Genomic DNA, 16563 nt, shown 5'->3' with positions numbered 1-16563 from the left:
AACAAGTCGCAACGATCTGCCACGAGTCACAGCGGTCACAGCGCAAAGCTTGGAACAGAGATCCACCGATCCGCTTGGAAACTCAAAACGCTCCCTCCCTCCCTTCCAGAAAAGGAGCTCACCTATCACGCATCACGAAACGGCGAAACGCCACACGGAGAGTCCTCGCCAACGCATCCGACCGCGAAACGCGGGAGCCCCCGCGGCCCCGCCCCGTCCTTCACGGTCTCCCACTCCGGCCAGCGCCCCGGGCAGGCAACTTTGCGCGACCAACAGCAGCGTGGCAGTTCTCGCACGGTCACGCGGTCACGCCCCTGGTCCGTCCCTTCCCCCAAAGACCACGACGGGGACGAAGTGTAAAGGAACACGTAGGCCGGCCGCGGTCACGCGCGCCCCGGCCCCGCCCTCGTCTCAGAGAGTCAGAGTTCAGTCACCCCGTCGAGGCGATGACCCCGAGCACGAGCAGCCCAGGTCTACACGCCGCCCCCGTCCCTACTACCCCGGCCGGTTGAACGAGTCCTCCCCCTTCGCCACGCTACGAGGCACGGGCACACTCGCACCCCATTTAACCGGGCCGGCCGGGCCACGGGGCCAGCCAGCCACCCGAGCACCTCCTCCACCACCAGCCTGCCTGCCCGCCTCCGCCCGCGCGCCTTGCCTCACTCTCTAATAACCAGTGGCAAGACGCGCGCACAGCACTGCAGACATGGGCAACGCCGTGCCGCCGCGCATGTGCCGCGATGAGGCCGGCACGTCCGGAGGGAGGAGGCGGCGCCGTCGCCCCAATCCCGAGGAATTCGCCACCGGCACCGAGGCCGCGGCGCCGCGGCGCGCGGCCGTCACGCCGTGCAAGCAGAAGCGGGGGGAAGCTGAGCAGGAGCAGGAGGAAGCGGCGCGGCCGGGGCATCGTCGTGCGCCCGGGATGGCGCCGCCACCGGCAAGGCCCCGGCCGCCACGGTGGCGACGACGGTGAAGATCGTGCTGAGGAGGAAGGACGCGGAGGCGCTGGTGGCGAGGCTGAACGCGCAGGGCGCGCGGGAGCGCAAGGCCAGGATGGCCGAGCTCAAGGGCGAGCTCCGCGCTGTGGACTGCGGCGCCAGCCCGGCGTCGTGCTGGGACGCGTGGAGGCCGCGGCTCGCGCCGATAAAGGAGAACTAGTTTTTGGCGCGCGCAGCTTGCTAGCTTAGTGCCCTTCGTTGTTGCTGCGGCCGAGTAGTAGTATTAGTTCTTGCCTTCTTGGTCACCCGACTATGTGCGTTGTACGTGCAGTGGGAAGTGGTGGCAACTAGTTGGGATCAGATCAGCATACATGTTCGCTGCAGTATTGTGAATTATGATCGATGTGTACCCCTGGTTCATTAACAAGATCATCGGTGGAGTTTGATTTTTTAAGTTAGAACTTAACGGAGAGCAACGTCTAGCTAGGCCCCTGCTCTATGCTAAGGGTGTTAGAATTGATCTCCACTAGTTGGCCCAACGGCCAACTAATCCCTTGACCTCGCGTCCTGATCGGGGCCCAGCCCAAGACAAGGCCGGTGGGCCCTCGTTGCGCAACCCTATAAAAAAGAGGTGGGGACAGGCAGCTCAACTAACGAGGTTCACCGCTGCCGCCAGTCTTCCTCACCTCAACCCCTAGACCGATCGAGAGGGAGGGCTGAGAGCGACGGGAAGCGCCACCGGCTCGCCGTCGCCACTGCACCGCTCGTCTGTCGCCCCTGCGTCACGCCGGCGCCGTCATCTTCTACGACTCCTGCGCCCCGCACTGCTTCCACTACTCCGGCGGACCCCGACCTCCACCACAGCGCCATGGAAGTCGGCAAGGTCATTCCCCTATAAAGTTCACTACCACTGTTCTACTCCTAGACGATCCTAGAGTTCTAACATTGGTATCAAGAGCCTCGATCTAGTGTGTAGATTGAGATTGGGAAGGATTCATTTCACGAATCGAAAGAAAGAAGGAATCAAAGAGAAAAGAATGCAAACAACGATCTTTCATCGAAAAAGTCAAAAGAAATCATGCTAACCCTAACCCTAAGGGAAAAGAAATGGCGGCGGGGCTTACCAGGACCTCTCCACCGGCTCTACCGCCGGCCATCGCCGCACGGAGAGCCCACCAGAGCCGCCGGTTCGCCGGCGGACAACCGCGGTCGTGCGAACCCGAGCCGCCGCCGTCTTGGACGTGCTCGCCGATTCGGGGCACACGGCACCACCGCCAGGCCGCTCGACGGCGGCGCGCTCCCACACGGGCGCGCGCGCCGGCGAGTGGGCCGACGGCGGCGCTGTTGGTGTTTACCGCCAAGCCTGCTCAGGAATACCCTTAGCAGTAAGGTTTGTAGGTAGGGATCGACTGCTCTGGAACTCGATGGTGCAAGGAACACAAAGATTTAGACAGATTCGGGCCGCGAGTTGCGTAATACCCTACGTCTTGTGTGGTTGTTTGTATTGCCTTAGGTGGTGATCTTTGGAGGGGGTCCCTGCCCGCCCTTACATATCCGGGGGGGACAGAGTTACATGGAAAGTCCTAGCCGAGTACATTCGGAATCCTACTACAATACAATCGGGTAGTTTTCTTTGTACTGCGGCTAGTTCTACGCCTATTCGGGTAGTTACGAGAGCGAGCGGGCGGTTTTTGGGCTGTGCGCAGAGGTACTGCACATATGGTCCGCGCGCGCTAAATGGGCCAAGCTGGGCCGGAAAACGGTCCGAGCTGGGCCGCGCGCTTCAACTGGGCTGAAAACACAGTAAAGAAAGTTTTAAAGTTTTCTATATTTTCAGAAGCAATTTGAATCGTATATTGATGGATTTGATTGATGAATTTGATCTCTATTCAAATTTGCATAAACGTGCATTTTGCTTAGTGAGAAAAATGAGAACAGTAATGCTTCTGAATATAAAATTTTACATATGTCCACTGCAAAGTTTTAAAGTTGTTGCTCTTAATTTTAATTCAAACCAAAAGAGAGAATTAATTTTAAGAGCGTGATTAAAGAACTTACTTTGAGTAAGTTTGTACAGTTTTATCTCTATTTAATTTTGAACCAACGAGATAAATTGTTTAGAGATAAAATGAGTACAAAGTACTGTTTCTGAAAAGAAAGAAAAGTGTTCCGCTGCCATAAACAAAGGAAAATATTTCCATTGTTACACAGTTGCTACCTTTCAATTAAGTCGGAACCAACGAGAAGATTTAATTGGAAGAATAGTCTAAAAGTCTTAAATGATATTTTTCTTGTGGATAAAAGATAGAAAAGCTTCCGCTGTTTAAAGTCAAAATTGAGTTTTGACATTTTTATGCCATTTGAAGTCTCAAAGTTGAGCATCACTGGAATTATAAATATAATTCTCAAAGAAAAGGAAATTAAAGTTAATTATGATATTGTTATTTTCTGACCAACGTTGATGATAATGATATTATAATTCTTATGAGTCCTAGCTTAAAGTTTAAAGTCTATGGTAAGTGTTGCATCAAAGTGACCATTTTCATAGAATAGCTAAAGAACTGCTCTCAAACTAGAGAAATGTATTTTCTAGTTTGTGCTGCAATAAAGTTGATTATCCTGTAATTAAATTCGAACCAACGGGAGGATTTAATTTTGAGGAGCAGATATATGGTTTTAAATTTTGTTGAGTTTTTCATACGTTAATTTCGTTTCTGCCCAACGGTGGTATGAAATTAATGTAAAAAATTATTCTATTTTTGCCCAATGGTGATATAGAATAGAACTTAAAGTATTGATTATTGTCTTTTCAGGCAAAAAGTTCCATGTTATCCTTGAAGGACGAAAAAAATGAAATGGGTACTTGTGACTCAGAAAGAAAGAAGGTCATTACATGCGAGAATATATTCTCTGTAAAGATTGGCTTGAAAAGAAAGGTACTTATGGATATTGATCCACGAAAAGAAGATAGAGCAATAAGAGATTGTTTTGAGAAATGTCTCTTATGTACCCTCTATCAAGTAGAATTCATTTTGAGTTCATTCAAAGTTGTGATAAGTCATACATGTTTAATTTGACCAACGTCGGATGAAGCATGTGTGTCATGGAATATTCAGATTTATTTCTGAATTTGATATGAGCCAATCCTGACATTTATGTCTGGAAAAAGTATGAAACAATACCCGCATGATGGGTAAAGTAGACATAGTGCTAATCCTGCATGGTGGGAGAAAGTTGTGATGACTCATGTGCTTGTCTATTCCACACTGGGAGAAAAGTTTAGAGTAGCTTTGCTATTCTAGAATTTATCGGGCACTTCTATTGTATCACAGTGATTTAGCACTCAATGAGTTTGAAGAAGAATGAAAAGTTACATACGAACCTTAAAATAAGAATGATATGCGAGCATGGCTTGCAAAAAGGTCTGAAATAAATGGCAATGTTGAGTTCTTAAAGTGAAATGAGTAAAAGGTACTCCCATACGAATTAAGACATTACTTTGTTCTGCATGACGTAATCATGTGGATAAAGTGATAAAAGTTTCCCCATTCACAAAAGTTGTGAATAGTCTTCAAAATTGTGGCAGAAAAGTTCAAGCCACATTTTGAGGGGGAGAAATATGAGACAGTTAAGAAAGATACTCCCCTGTAATGTGCATTGAAAGTAAGAGATAATCTATTAAAGAATGAATGTGACCGTCATGGGGAGTACAACAGTCACTATACTGATACCCCTATGTAAAGAAATAGTTAAATTCCAGCATTCATACTGGACGACTCTCAAAGATAGTAAGATGGTGCTTACGGAGCATAAATAAAGTTTTTAACAGATAGAACCCAAACAAAGAGATTTACTGATATGCCATCTTTACAAAAGATGGCAAAATCGGGGGGAGCATTGTGACGGAACCGCCAAATTAAAACTCTAATTAAGCGTAATGGCCGTCATTTGAACACATCGGGCGCATTAGCTTAATAGCTTAATTTGGCGATCCTTTCTCAACCCACGGCCCGATCGAAACAACACCGGTAGTCTCACACGAAGGTGAGCGCAGAAGGTACGAGCACCACACAATATTTAAAAATGCAAACATCAAAAGCTCTGAAACATTTAGTTTACAAACCGAGTTCGAAATACATAATATTATACAAGTGTATCCGCCTTTTATAGAAAGTTTGATAAACATGAAATCTGCCACGACAAAATATAAGAACGAAAATGAATTACACACTCAGCCCACGAGTGTGCAATTCCATACACTCCAAAGCTACGCGCCTGGGTCCTCAACGTTCCACCCCTCCGCGTCCAGTCGAACGAACTTGGCGCAACACGGACAGAAGTCTACGTGTGCGGGTCCTGAAATCATTTTTTTCAACAAAACCCTGAGTATACTAATACTCAGCAAGACTTACCCGACCAGTGGGTATAACTTAGCCCACATATCTAGACATGCAAGGCTTTTGGCTGGTGGTTATTTTGCAGAAAAAGCGACTAAAGTAATTCCTTACTTTCAGTATTTTAGCCCCAGATTCTATACAAATTAACTCTATTCTAATATTGGCATATCTAGAGCAAACATGGTAAAGCATATAATAACATTTCAAGTAATCATAACCATATATCATTCATATTTCATCTCATTTCTATGATGTGACGCAGTTGATCGAGGTGCCCATGTCCGAGAGCGACTGACGGCAAATCGATCCGATTTAACTTTGCAAGGTGGACCTAACCAACACGGCACGCATAGGCCCCGTCGGACCACACGCACCAACCATTCCCCTCCCTACCTCGAACTACAGGATCACCCCACCATCATATGGTCAGCCGAGCTCAACGTGAGACCACCAAAAGTAAATACGTACAACCCATTTCTCCGCGACTACTCGACTACCCCAGGAGGTGAGATGGGATCCTGTACTTTTGAAGTGAGGCAGTACTAGGCTTACCGGTTTCGACTACCTCCTACTCCCGGCATGCGGTTAGTACAGTTTAAACATGATCAGCAGGGCCAACAACGGTACGGTCCTTAACCGACACAGACGGAGCTACACTTTTCTCCGCCCGGTCTCAAACTCTATTCTTCATTCCCTTCCAAGATTAGTAACTCATATATGGAAACATGAAATAACCTTTATCTCGCGAGTAACTGGAAATTACCCGACTTCTAAACATCCTAAATCTTGCAAGTGCAATAAGTCACTCGACTTCTATCGAGAACTATAAAGCATAGCATTTCTATTGTCCTATTCATGCTAGTATAACTCAGAGAAACCTAGAGATCATGCAACTAGGGTTTCAATCAACTCCCAAAACGTAATGCACAAGTAATAAATACATATATAGGTGTTATAATTTCAAATAATAGATGTGCACCGGGGCTAGCCTTCGGGCTGCTGCTCGACACTGGGCTCAGTTGGGCCTTGGGCCGGGTGCTCACAATCCTCCTGCTGAACTTGCCCCCGCTGCTCCTGTGGCCCGGCGATCACCTCGCACACGGCTCCTTCGGCGGCGGCGTCTACACGTATACATATGACATGAGAATACATGCAGTATGATTTGAAATTTTGTAACAAACCTAAACCGTATACACGCACCACTACCCGAGACAACCCGACGTCCACAATTCTGCAAAACCCGGAATATCCAGAATTCAATCCGGAACATCCGAAATTTCCGGAGTATCCGGATTAATACCCGGAGTATCCGAACTCCCAAGTACGGAGTTTCCGGGCCTATACCCGGAGCTTTCCCCGGAGTGCTCCAAATCCGGAGTATCCGGGCTTATACCCGGAGTCTCCGGGTTTCCTACCATTTTCGCCCCCAAAAACTGAAATCTTGATTTTGGTAAAACCAACCCACAAAATTTGAAACCCTTTCAGGCCCTAATAGAATGATTCATAAGGAGATGATTGACCCAATAGAAATCGCTTTAAACACTCTAGATCGATCAATCCCTTTTTGCCCTAGCTCTTAGTAACTTGAGTAAGCTTCCCTTGCAAGAAAACTCGAAAACGAAACCACCCCAATGTGGAATACCTGGAGAAGATGATCCTCCATGCCGATTTGAGCTTCTTTGGCCTTGGAAATGGATTTGGAGGGAAGGATTTGGAGTTTAGGGCTAAGGAGAGAGGGAGAGCTCATGGAGGAGTGAGGAAGAGAGAAAAGCTGATGTTTTACCGTCTGGAAATAGTAGAAAGACCCTAACACATGATATAAGATTTCAAGTCCGGACTATCCGGAAGAATATCCGGAGTATCCGGGTAAATCCGGAATTTCCGGATTCAAACCCGGAGTATCCGGGTTTCTCTGGCTCCAGGATTTGAAATCGAGTTTTGAGTCAATTTGTGACTCGACTTGTAACCGAGAGAATTGGATCACTAGTTAGCTAGTTAAACCCAAGTTTAACACTCGGGTGTTACAAGCATGGTATATAGAGACTTAAAACTTGAAGAGAAGTAGGAATGCGTGTCACTTCGACGATTCAAGAGAAACAAGGTTCTCATGCCAGCTGATGTTGTATACAACACATGTTGTTATCTCTAAAAAAATGAATAAAGTAAAGAAAATTTTTGTTATGCAGGATCTCATTAGTCCATTGCCATTTGGCAAAAAGAAGCAACGACGGACCTATACAAAGTAAAGAAAATCAAATGGAGGTCGATTCCACCTCATTTGAAGAAGTCATAAGAATTTCATGTGTTAAGTCCATGGAAAAGAAATGATTTCTAAAAGAGCTATCACAGTAGGTTATAATGGACCTACAAAACGAAATGTGACTCCAGAGGGAATATTGAAAGATATAAAGTAAGACTTGTGCCAAAAGATAGAAAGAGAAGAAAGTTTGGGTTTAAAAAGAGATTGAGGAGTACAATAGCTTTTAAGCAAAGTTAAAGAATGGGAAATTTGATTTCCACTTCTTAAATGAAGATAATATCCTACTTTCTAGTGGTGGTGTTAATATACTGTTATAGATAAAGAATTCTTGTTCTCAAGTTTTAATCTCGGTGATGAGTTTTTCATTCTACAGATTGAGACTCATCAAAATAAAAGAAAGGCGTATTATGGTTACTGCAAAGGCATACTCAGAAAAGCTTCTAAAGAAAATGAAGTATGCAAATGAGTAAACCTACGCCTGTTCCTATCGTCAAGGGTAATAGTTTTGGGAACCTTAGTGTTCCAGAAACCAATGTGAAATGGAAACAGTTGCATATGCTTCAGCGGTTGGAAGCTTTATAAGCGTGCAAGTAAAGAACTTATCCTGACGTATTTTGTGTCTCCAGGTTATTTTGGCAAAAGTACAATTCAGATATAGCTCACTGGAATGAAATTGAGAATGTTGGCCTCATGCTAAGTTGGAAAGATCAAGTACTCTCAAAGGGTTGTGAGTACAAAAGTAGAACTTGTGAAATATGTAGCGAAATCCACAATTGTTACTAACTTTGACACTTGGAGGTTTTGTGTGGAAAAGCTCCAAAACAAAGCAATTATGATCAATGTGATGCAAAGATATGGTATATCATGATACGAGGCTGAGGACAGGCAAAATGGTTAAGAGAACATGTACCCGGAGTTGATAGTGGTTGACAGGCGATAACCATTAAAGTATTTTGCTCCTATGACAACGAGTCAACAGTGGTGCCAAACACGTTGACACAAAATTATACGTTGTAAAGGAGGAAGTCCGGAATCATGATTGAAATGCATTGTGAATTTAAATAACAGACAAGTGTTCGCGGATCCGCTTATTAAAGGCTTACCGCCCAGTGTGTACAGAGAACACACAGTCGACATGGGTTTATGGTATAGCCTATGTTTTTCCTTGACCTCGCGCCCTGATCGGGGGCCCAGCCCAAGACAAGGCTGGTGGGCCCCCGTCGCACAGCCCTATAAAAAAGAGGTGGGGACAGGCAGCTCAACTAACGACGTTCACCGCTGCCGCCAGTCTTCCTCACCTCAACCCCTAGACTGATCGAGAGCGAGGGCTGAGAGCGACGGGAAGCGCAACCGGCTCGCCGTCGCCCCTGCGTCACGCCGACGCCGTCATCTTCTACGACTCCTGCGCCCCGCACTGCTTCTACTACTCCGGCGGACCCCGACCTCCACCGCGGCGCCATGGAAGTCGGCAAGGTCATTCCCCTGTAAAGTTTACTACCACTGTTCTACTCCTAGACGATCCTAGAGTTCTAACAAAGGGCAGCCACAATGTGCATGGAAAGTGGTCTTTATAGTCCTATAAAGACTGGCTCAACATTGTGGAAGGTGGCAATAGAAAGGAATCTCTTTATAGGTACCCATAGCCATAAAGATCACCCATAAGAAATTGAAAATACTAAACTCTCTCTCATCTCACATGCCATCTCCTCTCTCTCATCTCTTTGCTGTTGCTGCCGCTAGCTTGGTGGAATTTTTTATTTATGGGTGGGCCCTTCACTATGGCCTTCAACATTGTAGCAATGACATTAGCTTGTGGTCTACTGGCACGAGGGCCTACTTTAAAGACGGGATAGGCTATAAACATTGCCCTCGCCCTAACCTCGAACAGAAAGCAACGCGATTGACAGCGTGGTACCCACGCTAGGCCCCACATGTTTGCGCGGTTCCGGTGGCGGAGCTACCCACGAAACCAAGAAGGTTTATTTTCTCCTCTCTCTCTCTCTTCTTCTCCCTCTCCTTTTTCTTCTTGCTCTTTATTTCTTCTAAAAATAAGGGACAACTTTAGTTTACACCCTCGAACTATCACAAAAGTCCGATTTTCAACCTTCAGCTACGAAACCGGATAACAAAGACCATCCAACTGTTCAAACCGGGCAAATTTAGCCCCTTAGGTGGTTTTGAAGATGGTTTTTCATTTTGTGAGAATTAAAAATATTCAATTTAAGCTAAAAAAATTCATAAGTAATTCATTTTAAGATAAAAAATTATGAAATGGGTACCAAAAGTTTTCTAAAAGTGCGATCTATCTATTGGCACAATACTTGTCAGCTGTTCAGATCCAATTTTTTATGTTCATAATATTTGGTTGCTTGTACTTATGCCTATTATTTTTTAATAACTAATATTCAAATGGAGAAATAATAGATAGTTTACATTTTTAGAAAAATTTTGGTACTGGTTTCATATTTTTTTGATTTAAAATGAATTAGTTTTGATTTTTTAAGATCTAATTAGATTTTTTAATTTTTTTAGAAAATGAAAAACCATCTTCAAAACCACCTTAAGAGCCAAATTTGTCCGGTTTTGACAGTTGGATGGCCTATATTGTTCGGTTTTGTAGTTGAAGGTTGAAAATCGAACTTTTGCGATAGTTCGAAGGTGTAAATCAGACTTTTCTCTAAATAAAGAGGCAGCTAAACGGGGTCTTCATTGTTTGTGGAGTCTAGGAGGCTGTGGATCCACCTCTGCTCGGTTCTTGTTAGCCGGCTCCACGCAGGAGACACTAATCTCATATTTTGGCTAAGCCCTGATGTATTATGTGGCAGCAAACAGATTGCTGATCATACACATGATTTGGCAGAGTTATACAGCAATATATGGCCAACATGTTATCCAAACATGCTCCTAAGTTTCCAACACACTTTGTCTTGCTTAGGAAGACTTTATTGCACTTTTTCTGAGTTCACTTCGTGTCAGACCAAACTGCGAGAGAGAGAGAGAGAGAGAGAGAGAGAGAGAGAGAGAGAGAGAGAGAGAGAGAGAGAGAGAGAGAGAGAATCTTTCCATACTTATATCCAAACAACAACATAACTTATATATTAGCTACTCTCTTATCTTGGTGTGGCCAAGTGTGGTAAGATGCAGTTACAAATGAGTTCTAAAAGATACACTGCCCCTCATTTCCAAAGAAGAAGAGTGGAGTATCTTTGAGGCCGTCACAATCCATATTGATCGGTTCAAAGCTGCAATCTTTCTTGATCAAATTTAAAAGGCCTCGACAACTTGAATCATCATCCAGGACCGCTTCAAACAACTCATACAGAGAGAGTACTGTTGCAAAACTGAAATATTTTTTGACAAAAAAGTTGATTGTAGAGTGGAGTATGTATGAAGTGGAAGTGCTAACCATTTTGAGTTCTTGCGCTCGGTTCTGTGCCCATAGACCGCGAGAAGACCTATCTGTCCCATGTTGTGGCTGTCTTTTAGACCAATTTCAATAGAATTTTATGGTATTAAATTTTGTATCACATTACAATTTTGTTGACATGGAAGGAGAGGAAGGTAGAAGTTTCCTAAGATGAGAGGGGAGTTTTATCCCCAATATTATAATTCAACCGGACACAGTTATCTCAGTCATTAGTCTTGATGACTATACCATAAAACTGTACATTGAGATTGACATTCGTGAACTCTAAATAGTAAATAAAGCTCGGGCGGGAGGACCGAAGAGCTGCCTATCCGACCACCACCACTCGCTTGTCACTTGGCCACTGACCAGTAGTCCCGCTCCACAGTCCACACACGCACAGAGAGATGGGCAACGCCGGGTGGAGGCGCTCCAAGAACGACGTCGTCACCGAGGCGGCGGCTCTCGCGGCGTCGAGGCGCGCGGTCGTCATCACGGCGCGCAAGCAGCGGCGGGACGACGTTGAGAAGGAGGAGGAGGAGGAGGAACAAAGGACGCGTGCGGGGCGACGTCGTGCTCGTGCAGGAGGCGTCCCGCCGGCGGGCGACGCTGCCCCGGGCGCCGCCGGCTCGGTGGTGACGGTGAAGGTCGTGATGAGGAGGAAGGACGCGGAGGCGCTGGCGGCGAGGCTGAAGGCGCAGGGAGCGCGGGCGCGCAAGGCCAGGATGGCGGAGCTCAAGGGCGCGCTCCGGGCCGGCGGCAGCGCGCGCCCGGCGCCGTGCCGACACGTGTGCTGGAGCCCGCAGCTCGCGCCGATAAACGAGAAGTAGCTTTAGTGCACACAGGTGGTGTGACACGACTAGTTTGAGTGCTCGAGCCTGGAGATTGCTTTGGAAGTTTGCTCGCTCGTGTCCTAGCCTAGACTCCTAGTTGCCGTTTCAGTTGAGGAGTGAGTGTGTGCAAGTGTGGTTTGTCACCCGTCCGTGTGTCTGTACATGTAGTGGAAAGAGGTGGCCACTAGTTTGTCAGATCACCGTATATGTTGTCTACCTTCAGTATGTTCTTCTCATATCCACCATGTATCCCCTGGGCCATTACCAAAATGGTTGGATTAGAGCCGTTGATTTGAGATTAGAACGGAGATCGAGCATCCAAAGAATCGGATAGAACGAAGTGGCCGGAGTTCCGCTTCTTGATCAGGACACAACACAAACATGCCATCGCGATCGCCTCGTTCCCATCCATCCTCATCAGTTCAGTTGCTAGCTTTTCACCTCGAGGCTGCTCCAAAGGAGTGCTTGGCTCTTCTTATCCTCTCCCCGGACCTTACCCTTTCACGCTTTACCTCAAGTGTAAAGCAACGCGACGGGGGCAAGTGGTACGCGCGCCATGGCCCATGGCTAGCGATACAGTCGATTTAGCCACCATCTCTCATGGGGTAGTGCCAGGATGGTAAAGGATCTCAAATTTTAGCATAATAATCTAAAGGTTGGCTTTTAAAAAAGCCAATTCTTATCTTATATAATTTTAAATTAAAAAATTATATATAAATTAAGTTAGAATGTGAAGAGAGTAACGAGCCATGAGCCCATGATCACCTCTAGTGGTGGTCACAGGGGACTGCAGGTGGGTCGCTGTTACAGTTACAGCACCAGTCAGCTTGAACATGTGACCCCGCCGTTTTCACGCCACGGGCAGTCACAAACTAACAACAGCGCGGTCACTCAGTTTTCAAAGGTGCACGATTAGCTTATGAGGCGAGGACCATCGGCGAAACTTGAAACTAGTAGTAGTGCCTCTTTGAAGCCACCGTGGGCCGTCACGATCATTCATAGATGGACCGGTTCAAAGTTTTATCGTGATCAGATTTAAAGAGGGCAACGTGACCCTTATCCAAGACCGTTTCTCAGCCAAGGCAGAGCGGAGAAAAGCGGTAACGGCGAGATCAGTAAAAGTGAAATGTGGACGAGACCTTGACGTCGACGCCACGATAGAAGGCCCAACCTCATACACTGAACTGGTCGGAGAAATCGTTACAGAACTCTCGTGGAGTATTATGATCTTGCTGGGGTTATGGCCCCTGAATCTCTCCAGTCCAGGCTACACACACAGAGGACAAGTTCTGCAACCTTTTATTTTGAAAAGGGAAAGTTGAATCGTTGAATTCAGAAGTTATAGGTGGATTTTACCTAGGGTGTTAATTGATGACTCTTAGTTGCACCTCGAACCTTTTTTAATTCAAAGTTTTATACTACTTTTTTAAATTGAAATCTCATTTTGAAAAAGTAGCACAAAACTTTGAACTAAAAAGGAGGGTTGAAGGTGCACCTAAGGATCACCGATTAACACCCCTAATTTTACCGGCGGGTTCCTGGTTGTTGAACCCGGCGTCCAGCTGCGGAAGGCAAGTCATGCCGGCTGGCTCAAACCCGGACTGCTGCTAGTAACGGCTAAAAAGAGGCTAACTAAATACATACATAAGGGCTTGCCTCTGTCCATCAGAACATACCTGTCGTCAACCCCATCCAGACATCCTCCTCCAGAGCTATGTGCCTTTATCCCATAATGAAAAACCATCGACGATCTCACGATCTGAGTAGTTCTAATCAAGAGGCACGACAGGTATTGCCACACTTTTTCGTTTGCCCGCGTTTCATGTGCGAAGTTAGCAGCATCACAAATTCAAACATAACTTGAGCTAAAAAGAGGCAACTAATACATAGTGGCTTGGAGAGCAGCAGTTAATATACATGCAGGCATCTCATTGATTTGCCGTGCCAAGACAAAGGCGTATGATCGTCTTACAACAGATTTCCAGTATCTTCAAATACAGCTCAAGTCTTACATCTTGTTTCCTTAATCATATAACCTGTTACATGCTATTATTACTACTCACTTTCCCCCAGCAGTGGGCTTTGCGAGCAGCTTCTTTGGTAGCTTGTCCAGTGGAGTCGTCTTCAGAAGGAAAAGTCGGGCAGCTCGCTCCTGTAAAGTTCCACCGCATTTTAGTCCACGACTTTGCAGCTCCACCTTGAGCTTCTCCAAGCCAAGTGTCTGCAAGGCACCAGCAGTGAGGCCGGGAAGATCATAAATCAAAGTTATGGATAAAGCTCAAACATAAAAGGAAAACAGTGACTAAACAAAACTCAGACCCTCCTGTGTCTTAATAAGTAGATGGATATATTTCATATGGGAAAAGGAGGAAAGACAGGAATCCAGTGAGCCGTGCTCACACAGCCAAGTATTCTATGGGAAATTGAGTTACACAAAACAATAAAATCAAATGGATTTTACAAGTGCATATGAGTAAATCAGAATGAAACAAGGGACTGAAACAGTGATTTAAATGGCCATTCTAATTGATGCACATTACACTTTGTATGTCATGATATCTACATGAGCCCGTTACCCATTAATTTCCAAGGCAATCTCATTTGCCACTTCGTATGAATTAGCACAATTCAAAGACCCAGTGTTTGTCGAGTATTGAAGGGAAACTATAGAAGCTATAAATAGTGCTATTATGATTGACTTGGTATCTGGAAATAGTTTGAGATTTTAAAATACAATCGGCTTATCATGACACAATAGTACCATCAATGGGGCTTAGCAATTGAGCTGCTACCAAATTTCTAAACTCCTTACATAATGGTAATATGACAGTAATCCTTGAAAGTAATACCTCTAATTTATAACATTGCTTAAAGAGAATGCATGTCAAGTGCAGAGCTACAATATAATCATTATATCAAAAAAGTAAGTCAAGAAAAAAGTTCGCAACATACCTCCAATTCTGCAGCTGAACTGTACTTTACCAGGTCTAATGGTTCTGAATGAGAATTGCTTACATCAGTAGATTCTTCTACTTGAGTCACCTCTGGGTTGTTTTGATTTGAAGCAGCTGAAGCAGTGTCATCCACATCTGCTTTGACTCCATCGGATTTCAGCACTTCTTCTGAAGCAACTACAGCACTGATCACAGAAATGGGCTGATCCACCATTCCTACGTCAGTCTCCACACTACCATCAGATTCAAAATCACCACCTTCAGCCCCTGATCTCATTGCCGGTTCCACAGTTGACTCAAGACATTTTCCATTTTCGTCTGAATCAATGTGCTGGGACTTTTCACCTGAGGACTCTCCTTCTGAATGTGACCCAGAAATGGAACCCAGATCAGGCTTCTCGTCCTCACTTTTGCTGGATCCGTTTGAGCAATTCCCGTCATCAAGAACTATGGATTTGGCATCTGTGCCCTCATCACCTTCTCTATCCTCATCATCCACATCACTGTCACTATCGCTTTCATCATCTTCTACCTTATTCTTTCCCAACCTGAACAATGGAATTAAATCAGGCACTCAGCCATTGTCCAGTGTAATAAATTTGATTTGATTTGATTTAATCAGATACCTAAAAACAAAATGCAGACTTGCAGACACACAACTATCTTTACACGCAATCATCCCATAAACGACCTATATTTGAGGCTTATAAGGGCAATCTGACGTGTTTAGATTTGAGAAAACCAAACATGAAATTCCTTGCATATTACATTATTACTCTACTCAGAGACATTAGGGAGTATTAGAAGTAAACATGTATACATAACAATTAACATCCCAGAGCAACAGAATAGAACAAGCTTGGCATTCAGAAGGCACAACTCGCCATACTTCCCAAATGAAACGGGTACCAATGTTACTGGACATAAATAGCTCAATTAAGGAGATGAAAAGTTGATATTTCCAAATGAACTGCAATTCAATCAACATGCTAAAGGATTGGATGCTACTCACCAAATCTTAAGCTTCTTGGAGTCCGCCCCAGGGGGTGGTTTAGGCGCGGTCTTCCTCTTCCCAAGAGATGCACGCACGGATTCCTCAACCGCGCTGACGCAGATCTCAGCATCCTTGCGGTACTTCTCGAGGTACTGGTCCACCTCGGCGGCTGAGGGCCCACCGCGGCGGCCCGCCTCCTTGGCTTTTTTCTTGATGAAGTCCTCGGCGAGCTTCTCGAGCTGGCGATCCGCAGCCTCGGCCTTCCATTCCTCGAGGCGGCGCTCGGCGTTGACGTGGCGGAGGCGGCGGCCGTTGATGTCGCGGCAGGCGTCAAAATTGCTGGTTTTGTTCTGTCCGGCCTTGGAGGCGGCCCCTCGGAGGAGGGAGCCGAACCCGCCCTTGCCTCCCCGGAGGCGGAGGAGCGCGGACGCCGAGGGGAACTGCCCGTCGGCGGCTGATGTGAGTACGGACGAGGGCGAGACGTCGAGGCGGCCGGTGACGAGGCGGAGCGCGGCGGCGGGAACGCGGGAGAGGGTCGCGACGGCATCGAGGAGGGCGGCGCCGGAGACGGCGGGCGTGGTGAAGCGGAGGCAGCCGGTGCGCCCGTCGAGGAGCCGCACCAGGATCTGGTACTGGGGGGCCTCTGCCATGGCGGACGGCGGTGGCGCACCAAACCCTAGCCCTCGCCGACGTCGTCGAAGAGAGAGGGAGAGGGAGAGGGAGAGGAAGAGAAACTTTACCAGAGGACGTCTGATAACGTGATTAGAAGAAGGAAGGATGC

The 16563-nt window shown here is 46.3% G+C and overlaps 3 protein-coding genes across 3 annotated transcripts; 2 read left to right on the top strand and 1 right to left on the bottom strand.

Moving 5' to 3' along the window:
- Positions 1-873: 873 nt before the first annotated feature.
- Positions 874-1392, top strand: LOC120675269 (the record flags this gene model as incomplete). The annotated part of the gene is made up of 1 exon (XM_039956386.1): positions 874-1392. A coding segment is annotated over one exon (285 nt), but the record flags the coding sequence as incomplete, so codon positions are not given.
- A 9916-nt stretch (positions 1393-11308) lies between these two features.
- LOC120675268 lies at positions 11309-12070 on the top strand. The gene has a single exon (XM_039956385.1). The coding sequence runs from the start codon at positions 11409-11411 to the stop codon at positions 11829-11831; it is 423 nt and encodes a 140-aa protein (XP_039812319.1). The 5' UTR covers positions 11309-11408; the 3' UTR covers positions 11832-12070.
- Positions 12071-13694: 1624 nt separating this feature from the next.
- On the bottom strand, positions 13695-16556 carry LOC120675265 (replication stress response regulator SDE2-like). The gene is made up of 3 exons (XM_039956383.1): positions 15801-16556; positions 14787-15336; positions 13695-14055 (listed from the first exon to the last, which is right to left on the bottom strand). Exons 1-3 carry the CDS (start codon positions 16430-16432, stop codon positions 13894-13896), a joined length of 1344 nt encoding a protein of 447 aa, XP_039812317.1. The 5' UTR covers positions 16433-16556; the 3' UTR covers positions 13695-13893.
- Positions 16557-16563: the final 7 nt, after the last annotated feature.

The sequence above is a fragment of the Panicum virgatum genome, chromosome 5N (assembly GCF_016808335.1).
Source record: "Panicum virgatum strain AP13 chromosome 5N, P.virgatum_v5, whole genome shotgun sequence".
NCBI lineage: Eukaryota > Viridiplantae > Streptophyta > Magnoliopsida > Poales > Poaceae > Panicum > Panicum virgatum.
This window is presented reverse-complemented; position numbering and strand designations above follow the sequence as displayed.